Source organism: Penaeus chinensis, chromosome 7, assembly GCF_019202785.1.
Source record: "Penaeus chinensis breed Huanghai No. 1 chromosome 7, ASM1920278v2, whole genome shotgun sequence".
NCBI lineage: Eukaryota > Metazoa > Arthropoda > Malacostraca > Decapoda > Penaeidae > Penaeus > Penaeus chinensis.
Window position 1 is genome coordinate 1700677 of NC_061825.1, and position 20000 is coordinate 1720676.

A 20000-nucleotide genomic window follows, 5' to 3' on the forward strand; every position below is an offset into this window, starting at 1 on the left:
CAAAAGATAGAAATACGAAAGCATAAATACACAGGACCCTTACTCCATACATGATTACCTAATTAACATTTGAATGGCTTAAAAAATTATTATCACATGTCTTAATGACTACCATATTGCTCCTGATATCAGGATACATAATATATATATAAATATATATATATATATATTACTGTCTGTATATCTGAATAGTTGTATATATGTGCATATATACAGACTTTATGTTGTGAAGTGAGCATATGCCTGCAATCATAAGTGTTTGCCTGTGTCTGTGTTTGTGCATACAGATGTAGATTTGCTTAGATGAATGAAAAGGTGCACATGCTTTATCTGTCTATCACACAAATCTATGGTACCATACCCTGGCTTAAAAAAAGTATATTGAATAAAAATAAATAATAGTAATAATAATAATGAAAAAACAATAATCCATGAAATTAATGTGCTCTATAAAAAATACCAGAGCTTGACCCTGATTTTACTCCATGTTGTCCCAACACAGACTTGTATTCTACTAGTCCTACACACACAGTGCAAAACTCTCTGCTGGCACAATCTGCATCGTAAGATGTAAAAAAGGTGGTTTGAGTATTTCAAGCTGTATCAATAGTCTCAGACCCTCTAGTCATACAAAGTTGTTTTTTTTTCTATGGGACTCTGGAACAAAGTAAGTTTCAAGCCCAGATACATAAAAGAAATAAAATTTAAAATTTTCTCAATATTTTACATTTGCTTTTAGTCCAAATTATTTTATAATCTTATATATATCTTTAATTCATTACATCATGTCAGTACTGATCATAAATGTTTACATTATCTTAAAATAGGTTGACTAATACAATTTTCCCCACTGATTCCTTAAATTTTATAAAAATTTTCCTTTTGATCATAAGAGCAACGTTTCAACTGGGCCTGGAAAAAAAAATCAGTTATGAAATATCCTTGCATAGATAATCCTTTTTGAATTGTGGTACAAGCTCCTTTAACTCTACAGGTCCACTAATTATCTGAATGACTTGTATTTTCTTCTGGTTGCTGATTGAATTTTACAGCTAATCTGTTACGTTTTGGCTTGGGGACCAGCCCCTTCTGTTGCTGGCTGTCCTTTTGCACTTGCGGCATTGGAACTGGCAGGTCTGCTCTCGCACCTTTCTCATCTTTCTGACCCATTTGAGGTTCAGAAGCAACTGCACTTTTTTGGTTACTGTCCTGTTTCTGTTGATCATGCCGAGGCTTTCTAGGGGTCTGATTTCGAATGACCTGTGTGGGCACAAATGCAGACTTGACAGGTGAATCTCCTCTACCATTCTGGGCTTCCTGTTGGGTTACAGAAAATGACTGATGTGCAGCACTCAGCATTGAAATTATATTTGGATTGTTCTGTCCTCCCTGTAAGTGGTTGTTCATCATTGCTCCCTTAAATATATCATGTACTGAAACTTCTTTTCTTCCTGTATTTAAAGCTGAAGCTGAAGCAGATCCATTCATTTTCACACCTGCACTTGAGACATTTTGCATATCATCATTGTTAGAAATGTTGAGCATGTGTGAAAGCATCTGACTCTGAGCTGGCCGAAGGTCAACTTGTCCTTGATCTGTTCCCTGTAGCTGCGACCATATGTTCTGGTAAAGCTGCATGCCTTTTGGCTGCTGTGATGCCATAGCCTTGCCTCTTCCATGGCCAATTTGCCCCTGACCATGGTTTGGAAACTGTGACTTACCTGAAATGGTTTCTAAACCAACAGGAGGTCTAGGTGGGAAAATAATGGTCTCTGACTCCCTGTCCAATACCTTATCAAAATACTTTGGAGAAATCACACCTTGTCTGTCTCCTGAGCAAAGAAGTTGTTTTTCTCCTGTTTTGAAAAACCTCATACCATCATCCAAGGCACTTTGCACATCCAGAAAGATAAGGAGTTGATATGCCTTTGATCCTGACAGACCCTGAGGAACAAACGGGTAGCAGGGTATATACTTGCGTCCTTGAACCCTACTTATCCCATGCTTAACTATCCTGCTCCACTGGGAATAGAAAGTGCCATGAACAGCACACTGCATCTGGCTTGCAGAGCGAATTTCAATCATATTGTCCTGTAAAAGATAAGAAAGATACTGTTTAATAACTTTCTCCCATTTTTTCTTTCAGTTTCACAAAAAGTTGCCAAGTTAATTCAATCTAATTTTCAGTTTCCTTATTTTCTAAAAGGAAAAGAAAAATGGCATAAAATAGGAAGGAGAGTCAGGGTTGGGAGAGGGTGAGGGAAAGAGAGAGGGAGAGGGAGAGGGAGAGGGAGAGAGGGAGATATGTGAGAGGAGAGGGGGGGATATGTGAGAGGAGAGGGGGGATATGTGAGAGGAGAGGGGGGATATGTGAGAGGAGAGAGGGGGATATGTGAGAGGAGAGAGGGGGATATGTGAGAGGAGAGAGGGGGATATGTGAGAGGAGAGAGGGGGATATGTGAGAGGAGAGAGGGGGATATGTGAGAGGAGAGAGGGGGATATGTGAGAGGAGAGAGGGGGATATGTGAGAGGAGAGAGGGGGATATGTGAGAGGAGAGAGGGGGATATGTGAGAGGAGAGAGGGGGATATGTGAGAGGAGAGAGGGGGATATGTGAGAGGAGAGAGGGGAGAGTGGGGGATATGTGAGAGGAGAGAGGGAGACATGTGAGAGAAAGAGAGGGAGACATGTGAGAGAAAGAGAGGGAGACATGTGAGAGAAAGAGAAAGAGAAATGAGAGAGAAAGAGAAAGAGAAATGAGAGAGAAAGAGAAAGAGAAATGAGAGAGAAAGAGAAAGAGAAATGAGAGAGAAAGAGAAAGAGAAATGAGAGAGAAAGAGAAAGAGAAATGAGAGAGAGAGAGAAAGAGATATGAGAGAGAGGAGAGAGAGAGAGTGAGAGAGAGAGAGAGAGAGAGGAGAGAGAGAGAGAGAGAGAGAGAGAGAGAGAGCGAGAGAGAGCGAGAGAGAGAGAGAGAGAGAGAGAGAGAGAGAGAGAGAGAGAGAGAGAGAGAGAGAGAGAGAGAGAGAGAGAGAGAGAGAGAGAGAGAGAGAGAGAGAGAGAGAGAGAGAGAGAGAGAGAGAGAGAGAGAGAGAGAGAGAGAGAGAGAGAGAGAGAGAGAGAGAGAGAGAGAGAGAGAGAGAGAGAGAGAGAGAGAGAGAGAGAGAGAGAGAGAGAGAGAGTGTGTGTGAGAGAAGGAGAGTGTGTGAGAGAAGGAGAGAATGTGAGAGAAGGAGAGAATGTGAGAGAAGGAGAGATGTGTGAGAGGTGAGAGAAGGAGAGATGTGTGATAGGTGAGAGAAGGAGAGATGTGTGATAGGTGAGAGAAGGAGAGATGTGTGAGAAGGAGAGAGATGTGAGAGAAGGAGAGAGATGTGAGAGAAGGAGAGAGATGTGAGAGAAGGAGAGAGATGTGAGAGAAGGAGAGAGATGTGAGAGAAGGAGAGAGATGTGAGAGAAGGAGAGAGATGTGAGAAAAGAAGCGAGATGTGAGAGAAGAGAGAGATGTGAGAGAACGGAGAGAGATTTGTGAGAGAAGGAGAGAGATGTGAGAGAAGGAGAGATTGTGAGAGAAGGGGAGAATGTGAGAGAAGGAGGAGAGATGTGAGAGAAGGAGAGGATGTGAGAGAAGGAGAGAGATGTGAGGAGGAGAGTTGTGAGAGAAGGAAGAGAGATGTGAGAGAGTGATTGAGTGTGAGAGAGAGAGAGATGTGAGAGAGAGAGAGATGTGAGAGAGAGAATGTGAGAAAGAGAGATGTGAGAGAGAGAATGTGAGAAAGAGATGTGAGAGAGAGATGTGAGAGAGAGAATATGAGAAAGAGAGATATTAGAGAGAGAATGTGAGAGAGATATTAGAGAGAGAATGTGAGAGAGAATGTGAGAGAGAGATGTGAGAGAGAGAGAGATGTGAGAGAGAATGTGAGAGAGAGAATGTGAGAGAGAGATGTGAGAGAGAGATGTGAGAGAGAGATGTGAGAGAGAGATGTGAGAGAGAGATGTGAGAGAGAGATGTGAGAGAGAGATGTGAGAGAGAGATGTGAGATAGAGAATGTGAGAGAGAGAAGGAGAGAGAGAAAGAGAAAAAGAGAGAGAAAGAGAAAAAGAGAAAAGAGAAAGAGAGAGAGAGAGAGAGAGAGAGAGAGAGAGAGAGAGAGAGAGAGAGAGAGAGAGAGAGAGAGAGAGAGAGAGAGAGAGAGAGAGAGAGAGAGAGAGAGAGAAGGAAGGCAAACAGGTAGTCAGAGACAGAGGCAAGAGAATCAGAAAGACAGACAGAGGCAGAGAAACCGCTCAGACTGGGGGTATCAACAATACCTGTTGATTTCTGTGATTAACACCCTGCCTGGGTACCATCCCTCCATTGGTAGAATTAATTGAGATCATTCGCAGGCCTGAGGGGCTGGGCAGCTGATTTGGGTCTGGAGGTTGTGGACTGTTAGGATCACTGGACTGACTGTTTTTACCGGGTTGAGGAGACTGGGAGTTTGCAGACACCTGCAAGGGAAACACTGGTCACAGATGTTTCATACGTTTCGCCCTGTCTTTAGGGCTGTCACTGAGATGGCATGGACTTTCAGGTTTTTGTGAGGAAGTAGAAAATGGTCAAGCAGACTGATTTTAGCTTTGGCAGGAAGGTGATTTTCACTGGACTTTTTTTTATTTGTCTAAAGGGGGCTGCTTTGAAGGTGCTCTTTTCCTACAGTTATTTTTTATTTTCATTCTTATCTTTTGGTGAAAAGACCTCTATCGCAGTCGTTCCTAACCTTATCACACTCACAACCCCTTTCTCGAATCTCCGTCACATCCACAACCACCACCAACATCAATTGTTCCATTTACTTTTTTTTCTAATTACATAAATTTAATAATAAGTCTTAATCTGGCTCATTATAAAAATATTCTTTGATAACATGAATTGAAAACATCACTTCCTAATATCAATATGAACACTGTTGAATACCTAGCAAAGGACAATATTTTCCCCAAAGGTTTTGCAGCCCTGCTAATCATGTCCCATCTGTTGGAAACAACTGCTCTAAGGCATACATCAGGTAACTGCAGATGTGAGACAAGAATGAGACAAAAAATCCTGTTTTGGGTCACTAAAATAATTTCATAAATCCCATATCTGATAAGTGGTTCCACCTGTATTCAAGAAGAGCACAAAGCCCATATAGTGAAATATTATAACCTTCCAACTGAGGGGTTAGTAGTTACTTAAAAGAATTTACCAGATAATAGTGTGCACAATGGTCAATTCTTTAGAAGTATGTCCCTCCCAAAAAATCAAAGAATGATTGGTGATTTTTTAGGCATAAAAGGTTCAAAAGCTACATTTTCATCCCCCCCTCCAAAATAAATCTCCAAAAATTAAATGACAATCCTCTTAACTCATTGGTGACTCAGGTAATGGGGAGAAGTCTAAGCTAAGGTCAACATTCCTCATGGAAAAATTTAGCTGTGGACTGTGGAGTGCAAACACCTTACCACGAGCAAATAAACCTTTAGGAGGGAGAGTGACGCAGGAAGGGACTTCTGCAATATGAGAGTTCATGTGGGCCAGGCCTGCAAGCCACATACCTAGGAGAGTCCCCACTCAAGTAAGCTTAATGCCCAAAATTTTATCCAAGTGCCAAAGCGCAGGACCCAGATCCAACAGCTTAATACTAGAGTTTCAGATTCAAAGCTATTCTTCCTGTTACTTTTCTTTAACAAAGGCCGTATTAGAGTCATCATATCAGGGCTTTACTTTTCCCCACTTAAGCCACAATGAATCATGCAAATCAAATCCAAAGTCTCACCATTGCACTGGGTCCCCCTCTTCCTCTGGCCCCTTGTAACAGTTGAGGCTGGAGGTTCTGGTGCATGTTTGCAGTTCTATCCTGCTGCCATCTTTCCTGGTAAAACTGTCCGTTCTTATTTGTCTGCCTGTTCTGCTGATACTGCTGGCAGGGAAAGAGGAGTCTTTAATAATAAAAGATGACAGCAAAACAAAACAAGAAAAAAAAAAAAAAAAATGCAATAAGATAATACAAATAAAATACAAGATCATCAATTAGTGAGAATGGCAATATTAATATTCATTTTAATTATTAGATAGATGCTGAAAAAAACATAATCCACCATAACTAGGAACACTAACTATCCAACTTGTAAAGACTATGGCAGTCTACCCAAGATATTTAAATAATCAATGAAGAGAATAACAAGGGCAGATTTGTTTCAAGGATTCAAAACTTCATTTTCTTTTCTTATGGCTACGCCTGTACTATGTCACCAAGGAGTCAACTACGAGCACTGCCTGTCTCGCCCGTTTACCCTTTTCCTTGATTTATGATTCAAGGAAAGGTGAAATCAGGAAAGGTCATAAGGTTTACTAATTGACTCCTTTGTGGCTAAGCATTAGTGGACCATCTATGAGCAGAAACACACACAAACACACAAATGAGCACAGCATTTTCCCAGTAGCATTGGGTTAAATACAACCAAAAGTTGTATTTTGGAGGAATATGAGGAAAACAAACTTTTTCCCTCAAAATTTGCTTTGTCAATTAGCCAAAATAGATTAATGCCAACCAAAATGTTGATTCAAGGAGATTTTCAATCTTTTAAATGTATAAGCCTAGATACTATTATGATCAAATAAATGGGTAGGCATGTCTAGATGTTGAACTTTTCTATCCTTTTGGGAAATTATAGGAAAAATAGTTTAGGGTTTCCTCTGGTGACCTGATTTTCATTTGCTTTTTGTAACTTCTAGTCCTGAGAGAGCTCTTCCGTGGATGCTCAGCTTATGTTTATTTTTGGATACATCAAAACCAATATGAGTAACTATCAGCAAAAACAAAGTTTAATGAAGAAGAAATGCAGAGATCCAATAATTCTGATGGTCTCAGTGACATACGTACATTCATTCATTCATTCAAGTGATAGTGAAAGTGACCTAGACTTGCTGGTTGCCTGATAAAACCAATCAAAGAACCAGGCTGCATGCGATGGTCTTCTGAGGAACCAAACTTGAAAGTCATACCCCATACTCATACTTACTGAATGTCCAGAAGGTTTGCTTGGCTGATTCCATGTCTGCTGTAGAGATTGGTTCCATCTGTTCTCAGGGGGCTGAAATATCACACAACAATGGGAATATTATGAACAACAGCCAACCAAACCCTTTTATTACCTTTCATAAGATAAATTTCAATTGTGATTTTTAATAATGACAACTTCCTACCTTTTGAGAGGTAGTTGCAAGTCGGCTACCATGCGAGATGTTTATCATTGCTGCCCAATGTAGCCTGTAACACCTCTTTGCTGTAGCAGGGCCACGGAGAGTCAGCGCTCCATTAAAGGCTTCATCAAAAAGAATGTCATACATGATATCTGCTTCCTTGCTGGCTGGCTGGATTCCTATGATAGAAAGAAAAACAAATATTGATCAACAAGTCACAATTCACTTTATAAGGAGAAATGTTTCATTCTATGCATTCTATACAAAGCAAAACAAAGCCACTTACCAACAACGGTTCCCTTAGCACCAAGTGGGACGGAATGGCCCTCCCTCACATTGACAACTCGATCAAACATCTTATAAGTGACACTGCGGTCAGGGGGAGTACTGCCTTGGTATGGATTAGGCTGAAAAAGGGAAAGGGGCACTGTTAGTACTATTTAGTGCTAATGACTTTAAGCAGACCAGTTAAATGAACAGAGTAAACTTTACTAAAGGGAAATAGAAAATGCAACACGATGGCACCATTCTCCATTATTTACATAAAGATTCTTGATCACTCCTTAAACATATATTAATATCATAAAATAATCAATACATTGGTCACCTTTTTTACCATAGTAGAATGACGCTTACAAAATATTTTTCTGCTACATCAATGTTTTGCAATATTTTTATATTTCAATACAGTCTGATTTAAAGCATCATCCTTACTGTCTAAATTGTACCATGGTCAGTTTTGTTTGCACCTTTCTTCATGGATAAAAAATATAAATTTTGATAATCCATTTCCATATATTATCCCAATGAAACTGGGGGTGTGATTGTACATGTATTGTCCCCTATGGTTTTGAATTTTTATGTCAGTTTAACTCCTAAAGTCCAACTGGAGAAACTACACCTGATACAAGAATCTTTAACAGAGGAAAGCCTTTCAAAGACTGGCATGCTATTTTACTGCATATTTATCATTGTCGATGGGAGTATGAGACAGCAATTCTGGCAATGTTCAGCAAGTTTCTTCTGGCTACACCCCTCCCTAAGCCCACCCCCATTAACCCACCTTTCTGTACCCTTTGCTTCCCTGAACATAGTAAGTATAAAATAAGAACTCCCACAACGTATGACAGGTATAACCCTCACACAGTCCTCCTCATTCCTCAGTTCCTTTGGTAATCCCATATCTCCCTCAATGAATCATACCAGTGCATCCTATCTTTGGCTCTATCTCTTTTCTAATCGTGATAAATAAGCATAGTAAATATAAATAAATAAAAAAATTATAATATATGGCATGAACACCCCAATATCTCTCCATTCACCCAGTTCTGCTGCATCCCCTAGTCTTGGAACAAATCTTTCAAGCACCTTCTAGCATTGGTTACACCTCTGTGAATGGACATAAAAATGAAATAAGAATTCAAGTAATCTATGGCTGCTTACCTTACTTTATACAATATTAATAATAATGTGGCATGAACACCACCTAAAAAAAAATCTACTTTCTATCTCTCTATCTTTCTCTCCCTCTCTATTATCTCTCTATATCTCTCTATATCTTTCTCTCTCTCTCCCTCTCCATCTATCTCTCTCCCTCTCCATCTATTTTTCTCCCTCTCTATCTATTCCTCACTTAGTAGGTAAGCATGAAGGCAGGTAGATGTGTGTTCTGTTTCTTTTATCAATGTTTGATAATCTGATATCCAATGACAAAATTTGTTAACCAAATCAAATACATTTTTACAAAATAAAAAATTTACTGTTTCCTATTTCATGGACAATACACCCAATGAATACAATCCTACCTTAAAGAGAAGATGAGGCCGCACTTGCATCTTCACAGCCTTGGCTCTTATTGTGGATACTTTATCAACCTCTTCCAAGATCATCTTACTTATTGTCTCTCCAAGGGCTAGTGTCCCACATGGTTGTCTTTCAGACTTGGCAAAAGCAGCACTCTTCAGCCAAGTGGTTAATTCTGCAACACGCTCTTTGCTGAAATATGAAATATAAAGGATAATACAGAACTCAAGACCCCATTATGTTGCTTATCTTAGAAGATGCCTTCAAACAGAGAAAATCTGGTTAACTTTACATAAAGATAAGACCACAGATGTTTATGCAACGGATAACAAAACAAATGTAGAATTCATAGCCACAATCAAACTGCATTAGCTTTGCTAGATAATTTTCTTTAATCTTTATTTTACACCCAACTTACTAGTTTTCAGGAAACATGTCGTTTTGATAGAAGATGTCTCTCTGTGCAGAATTGCGTGACATGTAATCAAACACCTCAGGGAACTTTTCCTGGTACTCTCTGATGGCTTCAATAACCCTTTCTGAGTACAGCCAAACAGGACGCTCATTTTGTTCTTGTATCTTGCGTGTATACCCAATGACCTAATAAAGAATAATAAGAAAATACATTATTAAGTTTCCCCCTATTTAAATTACTACAGTTGTGTAAATAAACATTTTCTGCACTAGTCTATAAAAATGGCAATGGGGGTCAGGAGTGGAACCTTAAGAAGAGTTTTAAGCCCACTGGTTAATGGTGAATGGTTACAAAGCAAAATAAATGTGATAGAAAGGAGTATAATGAAAAGGGTGTAGAGTAACTTGATGGTTAAAAGTGCTACATATAAAAAGTCATATTGTAAAGTAGGAAGTGTGGGATTCTCCAGGATGTCAAAAGGGCAAGGTAGGGATTTGCAAAAAGTGAAAGGGGGTTTAAGGGCAATCAGATCACAGTTTCAGGAGAAATATCAGGAAAGAGAGAATCTAGGAAAAGGGGAGATTGTGACATAAGGGAGTCAAATGTGTATCCAGGAGGAAGCAGAAGGGATAACTGGGAAGGAAGAGGGGATGGTGTAGGGGTAAATGGGATGTGTAGGGAAGGATTGAGAGAAAGGGGTGTAGGGGGAACATGTGTAGGAGGAGGATGACTTATGCATTCACTCTGAGTGTAGAATGGAGGATTGATGAGGTGTAGGCATGTTATCTTGGGTCATGATTAGATAGTTTTGAATCTCCTCAAGAGTTTCAAGTTGGTTAGGGAGGTCTGAGAAATGTTTTTCTTATGAGGGGGAGAAGAAGGGACAGAAACTTCGGCAAAGGAAAGCACTGGAGTAGGGAGTAAGAGAGACCTTGTTTGTGTCCTTCCTTCTTAATTAATCAAATAAAAAAAAAAAATAAACTTAATATATATTTCATAAAATAACTTTCCAAATACAGACCTCTGTAGAAATGAAGGGATATGATAATGAACAGTAACAAGCCTTACTCTGAAAGATATGGAGAACTAATCACAAATTCTCAGAAATTTTATAAACTGAAAAACACTCAAAACTAACTCACTTCCTCATTTCTCCGATTGTTTTTCAGGTTAAGACCAATGTTCAATTTGTTCCTTGTTTCCATTTCTGCCATTGGGTTATCACCAACAGGTGGGGCCAAGAACACAGTCCCTGTTATTCGTGCCAAAAGCTGGTGATATATCCCAGCTCTGTGAGATGCCTGGCTCCCTGAAAAAAGGAAATCAAAGAGATTAAGAATTTCTCCATTGATAAATATTTCTTAGACAAATCGATCTTCTTAACCCTTTGTGCTGGAATGGCACAACATACATATTAATGATTTTAGTCTGTATGTTATTTTTACACATAGAGAACTCCACAAGTACTTAGTTACCAAGGAGTCAATTGCTAGTCCCACCTTTCTCCCGTTTTACCCCTTTTCCTTTTGCTCATAGTATTTTAGTAACTTCATAGAAATTAACGTATCAACAACAATAACAGTAGCAAATTAACAACCCTGAAAAAAAATAATGAAAATAACCCCTTCCCGACAGGTCACGCTGTCAGGCGTCAAACCGGGTGATTCAGCTTGATGTACCAAACTCCCGTGCTCAAAGTAAGCCCGTTGTCATTGATCTCCAGAGCGTTTTCTTCACCTGTCATCAAGGTGTTAAAAATAGGTGAGGTCACATAAGGCCTACGGATTGATTGCTTGGTGTCTGAGCCTTGTGTAGTCAATTCATAAAAAAACTAGGACAGTACATGTACCCACACAGAAGGGGTTACAGCAAATATCTGTCTGCTGACTTGACATTTTGTATCACATTGTACCCCACCTTGAAGTAAAAAATGTATAACATACAAATAAAAGAGTAATTATTAACCATAAAATATGTCTATAAAAGTGTGTGCATGTATGTATACACAAAGAGGAGAGGAGAGGAGAGAGGAGAGAGGAGAGAGGAGAGAAGAGAAGAGAAGAGAGAGGAGAGAGGAGAGAAGAGAGAAGAGAGAAGAGAGAAGAGAGAAGAGAGAAGAGAGAAGAGAGAAGAGAGAAGAGAGAAGAGAGAAGAGAGAAGAGAGAAGAGAGAGGAGAGAGGAGAGAGGAGAGAGGAGAGAGGAGAGAGGAGAGAGGAGAGAAGAGAGAAGAGAAGAGAGAAGAGAGAAGAGAGAAGAGAGAAGAGAGAGGAGAGAGAGGAGAGAGGAGAGAGGAGAGAGGAGAGAGGAGAGAGGAGAGAGGAGAGAGGAGAGAAGAGAAGAGAAGAGAAGAGAAGAGAAGAGAAGAGAAGAGAAGAGAAGAGAAGAGAAGAGAAGAGAAGAGAAGAGAAGAGAAGAGAAGAGAAGAGAAGAGAAGAGAAAGAAGAAGAGAAAAGAAAAGAAAAGAAAAGAAAAGAAAAGAAAAGAAAAGAAAGAAGAGAAGAGAAGAGAAGAGAAGAGAAGAGAAGAGAAGAGAAGAGAAGAGAAGAGAAGAGAAGAGAAGAGAAGAGAAAAGAGAAGAGAAGAGAAGAGAAGAGAAGAGAAGAGAAGAGAAGAGAAGAGAAGAGAAGAGAAGAGAAGAGAAGAAGAGAAAAGAGAAGAGAAGAGAAGAGAAGAGAAGAGAAGAGAAGAAGAGAAAAGAGAAGAGAAGAGAAGAGAAGAGAAGAGAAGAGAAGAGAAGAGAAGAGAAGAGAAGAGAAGAGAAGAGAAGAGAAGAGAAGAGAAGAGAAGAGAAGAGAAGAAAAAGAAACAGAAAAGAGAGAGAAAAAGAGGAAACAGAAAAATCCTCTGCAAAATTTAAGAATATATGCAATGAAAATGCAAAAAAGCTCGAGTACTATTCATTCACTTTACCTGTCATGTATCTTTCAACATGCTGACTTTCCTTTTGCTTCACAACTTCAAGGTTTGGGTCTGTTGTCACTGTCATAGCCACTCGTATTCTTCCCTTCTGACTCGGATCAATTTCAATCACCTGTTGCAAAAGAAATTGTAAACAGCTTTTTAAAAATTTTGACATTTGCAATACTTCCCTCAACACTGTTTGAGATGCATTATACATGGATGTTTCTGAAATTCTTCCCCCCGAGTCCTTTCTCACTGGATATCCCCATCTTACCTCTCCCATACATCCATAGTGTGGCTGCCCAAGCATGAAGACTTTGGAGCGAGGTGGGAAATATTCCTGAGGAGTCAGATGTTTCCTGTAGCCTAAGTCTTGTACTGCCAAATCCTTCACCATGACTTGGTATGCATATGGCTGGATAGTATTGGACCATTCTTTTTCTAGGGTCATTCTTCCACAAGGTGATGCCACATATCTGAATTGATTTTTAATAAAATTACCAAATGTAAGATCATTTCCATTTACATCTACATACAACTAAAGTGAAAATTATCTATCATTAAAAAGAATTAAGCAAATGGTTCTGTGCAAAACTGAACTCAAAATGCCTGGCATTTTTTAAAGGCAGAACACAGAATACTAATGCAAATACATTCTACTAATTTCAATATAACATCTGTAATGGTTATTATCCTATATATGAAAATTTTGCATTTTAACAACAAATCTAAACTGTGTACAGAGCAAATGAAAATAAACTTACTTTCTTCCAGTCATGGGTTTAGCATACACTACAACATGTGTATTCCCAATCGCAATACCCCAGCGTTCTTGATATGTGGTTGCAATATTTGACTTGACTAAATTAAACTGTTCCTTAATACCATCAGTTACAGCTGTCTTCTGCACTCCGTCTTTGACAAGAGTGTATTTTTCTTCATTGTTACTAACAGCTTCAACCTGGAAGTGTATAAATGATAAAAATATTTTTGAAGTACCTAATAATTCAGTTATAATCCTACCTACATTTCATGACGTCCCATATATGCATATGATCAGCACTAAAATCATACCAAGGGATAACTGTTTCTTTTTACAGGCTTTCAGGGCTGACGAACAAACCTCTGTTTAGAACCAAGCACTGGATTATTTATGTGAGGCAATAGCATTGAATAGTGGATCATACCTACAAATATACAGCATTTAGTTACTTACTGACAACAAAAGCAACCAAAGATATCAGCCTTATCACATGCAAAATATTACTAAGGCACAGATTCCTGCATCTTCATTCTTTTACAAAATAATATTTCTAGCCTGCCACTTCCATCAACATGAATATAATACAGAATCTAAAGATGGGTAAATGAGCAAGAACCAAGAAGCAAATATCCACTAGTAATAGCTAAAGTAAAAGGGAAATCTGCTTTGTTGTTTACCTATGACATTAATTTTTGGAAGTTTCAAGAGTAAAAGTGCTGGAAAGTTGAGTTAAAATAAAGGTATATACAGGGGTGTGCTAAAATAAGGTATATACAGAGGTGTACTGAGGTAGTGCAGGGGTTACTGACTATTTCTGCCGTCATTCAGCATGTAAGGGGAGAAAATTCCCACATTTGTTTAATGAGCAAAAAACAGAGACCAGTATCTTTCTGTAGGCAAGTAGGAAGGATATCAACCTACTGTGTTGGTTAGTAAATATAATTAAATACGTCCTTGGGTAAACATGAAAAAATGAAAATGCTGAAAATAATTGAATACGTCCTTGGGTATACATGAAAAAAAGAAAATGCTGACACTCTCATTTTGGAGATCTAATGTCTGGAACTAGCATAGCAAAGAGGAAGACCAAAGAGGCTCGAGTGGTACTTCACTCATGAAATCAGATACTCTTAAAAAATACTAACCAATGCTTCAATCAGGTGTGGCCATGAGACAAACACAACTTTCCCAAGCAACTGATCAGCAATGTTTTTCAGATCTAGGGTCTCAGCAGAGGATTTGACATCCAAGATATAACTCTCCTCTCGGGATGCTTGCGAAAAGACTCTCACTCCCTCCTTGGCCAGATGGAACTGTTAGATGGAAAACAAAACAATTACAGGTTCAAAGACCGATTATTCCTTCTTCAGTTATGAATTCTTGATATTTTTCTTTTTCATTTCATTCAGATTAATATACACGAAAGCATTAAAAGTTCATACAGTGTGATAAACGTGCTTTAAAGATGGGAAGCCAGCAAAATAGGCATCCAATATGACTCCTTTACATAAGCCCTTGTATATTCTCTCTGGCGGCAGTTCCCATTCTTCTCGACAGATTAACTCCACCTTGTTATGGTTCACTCCAACTGGAGGATAATATGCTGGTGCCTGTGGGTAACAAGAACGGAATGTTACTGTTAATTAGTTTTCTTTTCTATTACAAAACCTACATATAATTTTAAAAAAAGTTTATACATACATCATACATACATATAATATATATTTACATTTACATCTACATAAACATCTATATCTATTCTTCTCTTCTCTTCTCTTTTATTCTATATCTATATCTTATATTACATAACATTACTTCATATTATATTATATTATATTATATTATACATATATATATATATATATATATATATATATATACATTATACATATACATACTTGTGTGTATATATATAATAATAGAATATAATACACACACATATACATATATCTATATACACATATAAACACACACACACACACACACACACACACACACACACACACACAACACACACACACACACACACACACACACACACACATATATGTATATATGTATATATATATATACATAATACATACATACTAATACATCATATATATATACATATATTAATACATATATATATATATATATATATATATATATATATATATATATATATATATATAATATATACTAATATATATACAATATATACATACATATATGTATTACATATATTACATATATAATATATTATATATATTATATATTATATATTATATATTATATTATATATATATATATATATTCAATTAAGAGAAATTTATGCCAGGTTATCCTTACCATGCACTGCATGGCCCTAATAACATTTTTTAGATGTACAGTATATGCAACAAATTGCCACTAAAACAAACATCTATTATTTTGTCCATCAGGCTCAGTAATTGATGTCTTTGTACTGAACATTTATATATTTTAAGATACTGGCAAACCATGCATTCAATGATCAATTATAAAATTAAAATAAATTACCAAATAAAACTACAATATCTCAAATGCTCTAAAAAAATTAAACGCATTACTTAAGATGACTTCTGATGTCCTTAACAATTCCAAATTACAAAATAACAGTTCCGATACAAACCTTGTACTCTCCAAGATTATCTGGTGTGTAAGTGCATATATACATTGGACCATGGCAATTGCGTTCTTTTTCCCTTTTGGTCAGCCTTTCATTGCATGGTTTCATAGCAGTCAGAAGTTTCTCCTCATCAATGAAGGGAATAAGAACTACAGCTTCCCAATCCTGTGGGGGAAAAATATTACCTATACTCACATAATATCACACTATTTCAGATGTTGTCGAGTTTGTCTCATTCCTAATATTTAGCATCTTACAGAATACAAATCATGGAATTGTAACATAATATTTGCTTTTAAGTAGAAAAATAAACAAATTCAAACCTGAAGTTTCCCATTGAGATCAGTTCTGAAGGTTTCTGGATAGAATTTCTTGAGAGGGGAGTTCTCGCTCAACATGAGGTCATGGTAAGCAGTAGGAAGAAGCTTCATACTAATGGGAGGTAAAACAGCCAAGAGTTGCTCAAAAGGCTGAAAGGGTTTTCCCATCTCAAAATGTATTTCCATATTGGCAAAGTCCTTTATATCTGATATATATGGACAATAGTGATGAGGATAATACCATGACCATGAACAAACTCCATTATAATAATAATTCAGGATCCACTGTATTCCTCTGACATAACCCTCTGCTTGTTCACGTAATTCATGTGGAGTTATGTGTTCAAATTCCATTTTATTCATATAGTATTCTCTTTTATGCTGGCGGAACTCCGCGTCAAAAATGGTCTCCTCACTATCTGTATCTTCATCATCCTCAAACATTAGATCCTGCTGGATGCCCAGCCTCTCAAACTTTTTCTTTATTTCTTCATTATCCAGTGCATCTTCTTCCAAGGCACCAAAAGCGCCATTTTCTTCATTTCCTTCATCGTCACCAAAGAATGCTTCAAGATTGTTCTCCCTTTGATGTCTGCCCTTGAAGACTTTGTCATCTTTTGACCTCTTACTGTTGAAGTACTTTAAATCTGCATTCAAGTCATTAAAATTTTCTAAATCAAATTCAGCAAGTTTCTTCATAAACTTTTCAAACCTGCCTAAATGGAGCTTGCCTCCAATATTCAAGTATCCATCAAGGGTTGGCATTACCTCCTTATAAGTCCTATACAGAATTGGTAATGCTTCCTTATTTATGTGGAGATGTGGAAGGTGCGGGATGAAATCATTTCCAACAAGGAATCCCATGAGCACCCAATCATCGATAATATTTTCCAAATTGTATTTAAATGGCAGTGAATCCCGTAAGTCATAAAACTCTAAGTTGATGTATTCCCTCATAAGACTGAGGTGAAGGAGGTGAAACGTTGTTTCTTCTGCCGTAGGAGTTCTACTGTTATCTTGCTTTCCACCAAAACGTACCTAGAAGAGTGAGGATGTTAGGACAGTAAATCTGGTTATCATATCTGAGATCAGTAAATTTGGGATTTGCTGATATGTAAACTCATTTCCCTAATACATTTCAGTATTCCATGAGCTAAAATATAACTGCATTTAAATAATTTACATAACTATAATAAAATTTATCCAATATTGTTGAAATTGTTCTGCTACATCAGCAATAACCATTTTCTCAAGGCAGCCCTGCATTCTTTACCATGAAATAATACTAAGAATCATGACCAAATAAACAGATGTATATGCCTTATGTTACTCAGTATATAGTAAGGAACATTTTTATATGTTTCAGCTGATTTGTAAGCTTGTAGAAGGCAAAGGAAATATGAAGTTCTCATGAATCTATGGAGAGGAGGAGGCATATGCTGCTCTCTCCTGCATACTGACACTCATTAACAAAATTTGTCATTTTATCTTCTTACAGACTAAAAAACTCTTGTCTTTCCATCAGACTATATTTTATCAATAAACAGATGTCCTAGCTGCATCAAAAATAAAACTCTGCAAGATTTTACTATTGAACATGGTGGACATTGTTCTGTCACTTTAAGAGGGTAATTACCATGTTTCATGGGGATGGGAACCAGGTAACTAAACAACAGGCACTCTTTTTAGCTTGATGATAAGTAACTAAAAACAAGAGAAGTGAATAAAAGTTTCTGACACACTTGTTTAGAATTAAACACATCAGTCTTCTCTGACTTTTAAATTTTCATAAATAACAAACAATAAATATTTAGAAAATAATGGCAAGAAAACAATAAAGGAGTAAATTTTCAGATTCTTGAACTTACTGTCAAAGAAATGGATATTGAAAGGTGTGAATTTTTAGCCAAGAAATTAATGCCAGCTCTTTTATTTCATATCCCAGCAATTTAAAATGATAGAACACAGCTGAAAACAAAATGTGTTGACAATATTTAATGAACAAGACTGTAGGAGAACAATATCAGTCACTTGGCAATTATAAAGTATATACATCTAAAATAAATCACTTGTTCCATCACATTTTCCTTGAATTTTGACATCTATATGTTCTTGCACTCAGCTCAATAAGTAATTTGAGAAAGAGTTACTAAGCAGTACACTCCTTCCACAACTTCAGTAAATGAAAGGACACCTTTTTTCCTAGTTAACAATAATAAAGACAAAAATAGAATGAAATTATCATCTGTAGCTTAAATAATAATCATATCATCAAATCAAGGGAGGAATATGTGAAAGAAAGTTAAGGAAAAAAATAATCAAGACTGACCTCTTCCCTGAGTAATGAGAAGTGTGGCTCATGAGACGTGAGCCCCAACATTATGAGGTCAGCATCAAGACCATAGAGACAGTGCCTCGTGTTGGGGTTGTAATTAGGTTGGGACTTGGAATAACGGATATATTCCATAATCTTGTGCTCTCCTTCACCAGGAGTCTGTTGTACATAGAAGTGGATAAAAAAACATTAAAGAAATTTTCCATAATGTACCCATCTTAATGCATTTCTATTTATCTATTAGAAGTTTATATTTATATTTACACAAACATACAAATTTTTACATTTACATTCATCTAAAGAATCAAAGTATGAGTATAAATTAAAAGCACATGTCTCCTTTCTGAAATCACCTGATATACATGGAAACAGAATTTACACAAAACTAAAAGATTCTTGCTAATCCTCCATACCTGATGCCCTGAGTAGATGACTTTGCAGTTCTGCCACATCTTGTCTTGTGATATCTTGCAGGTTACAAAATACTGCAATTGAGCATCCAATCGCACCATAAATTCTGTCCCAGGTGTGATACAGTTGGAATCAAAACGTTCCTCTGAAGGTAGTACCTCACCACGATCCCTGGCTTTCTTCTCACATTCAACAGCCTCTCTTGCAGAACGAAATCTGAAAAGCAGAACCATGCAACTTAGAATATTTCCTGGTATTGCAGATAGGAAAACCAGTGCCACTTCTGCACAATCCTCTCCTGGACATTTTCTAGTATTCAATACAATCTCTCCGCTAAGCTAGCATGAAGTGAGAAAACTTGTATCAAAAATTATATGCAGCCTCATTATCTATACATACTGCTCCAATAATCAAAAGTAATAGGCAGACTGTCAGCGCTAACTGTTTAGCCTTGCAATTATGTCTCCTTAGACTTGAAGTGCAAAAGAGAGAGAGAGAGAGAGAGAGAGAGAGAGAGAGAGAGAGAGAGAGAGAGAGAGAGAGAGAGAGAGAGAGAGAGAGAGAGAGAGAGAGAGAGAGAGAGAAATTATGCATCGCAAATAATAAAAAATTTTAAACATCACTTGGTGATACTATTCTATTAATTCTGATATTCTTTTCTCCTAAACTTTAAAAATCTGATACCCTTAGGCACTAGACTTACCTTCGGCTCCTCTGCTGATTCATTTTGGCCCTTGGTGCAACACCATCAACTGCCATGAAGAAAACTTCTTTAGGCTGAACAAGCCGAAAAAGGACCTAGAAACATAAAGGCGTACAATAATAATAAACAAATATTTAAAGACAAAACATGGTTAATCTTTAGAGTATGGATGCACTACGCTATGGCAAATTGAAGATTATATTCTTGCAGAGGACTGAAAGATGCAGTCATTCGTGAAAGAAATAATTTGCAGACATGAACAGTAATACCGCAAATAAAAGAAAAAGATTGCGGAAATGCTGCTCACAGCCCAAGTCCACTTGGAACTCCTGAGTTCTATCAGCTCTATCTTGCCATGCATACAATATGAAGACAATGTCTGTCAGGGGGTGTTAGGGGGCAGAGCCCCCCATTAACACAGTCTCTGGCAAGTGCATCCACAATGTAAAGAATTACCCAAAACATCTATCCCACTCAACAGAAGTTCCTACAATA

The 20000-nt window shown here is 37.4% G+C and overlaps 1 protein-coding gene across 3 annotated transcripts in view; it reads right to left on the minus strand.

Moving 5' to 3' along the window:
* LOC125027108 (5'-3' exoribonuclease 1-like) overlaps window positions 1-20000 on the minus strand; it is a 26788-nt gene that overhangs the window by 832 nt on the left and 5956 nt on the right. Inside the window, exons 3-21 of one of the 3 annotated variants that reach the window (XM_047615935.1) lie at window positions 19506-19600; window positions 18805-19018; window positions 18386-18550; window positions 16060-17094; window positions 15740-15901; window positions 14550-14717; window positions 14253-14420; window positions 13109-13305; window positions 12619-12820; window positions 12354-12474; window positions 10585-10751; window positions 9446-9627; window positions 9030-9219; window positions 7511-7631; window positions 7228-7403; window positions 7044-7115; window positions 5798-5938; window positions 4311-4490; window positions 1-2091 (exon numbers count right to left, since the gene is read on the minus strand). The exon at window positions 1-2091 is cut by the window's left edge and continues 832 nt beyond it. In XM_047615935.1, the coding sequence (XP_047471891.1) occupies window positions 1000-2091; window positions 4311-4490; window positions 5798-5938; window positions 7044-7115; window positions 7228-7403; window positions 7511-7631; window positions 9030-9219; window positions 9446-9627; window positions 10585-10751; window positions 12354-12474; window positions 12619-12820; window positions 13109-13305; window positions 14253-14420; window positions 14550-14717; window positions 15740-15901; window positions 16060-17094; window positions 18386-18550; window positions 18805-19018; window positions 19506-19600 (4848 nt within the window). In that variant the 3' untranslated portion in view covers window positions 1-999. Of the gene's footprint in view, window positions 2092-4310; window positions 4491-5797; window positions 5942-7043; window positions 7116-7227; window positions 7404-7510; window positions 7632-9029; window positions 9220-9445; window positions 9628-10584; window positions 10752-12353; window positions 12475-12618; window positions 12821-13108; window positions 13306-14252; window positions 14421-14549; window positions 14718-15739; window positions 15902-16059; window positions 17095-18385; window positions 18551-18804; window positions 19019-19505; window positions 19601-20000 lie in introns of all 3 variants that reach the window. The other 2 variants (XM_047615934.1, XM_047615936.1) reach the window with 2 other exon arrangements.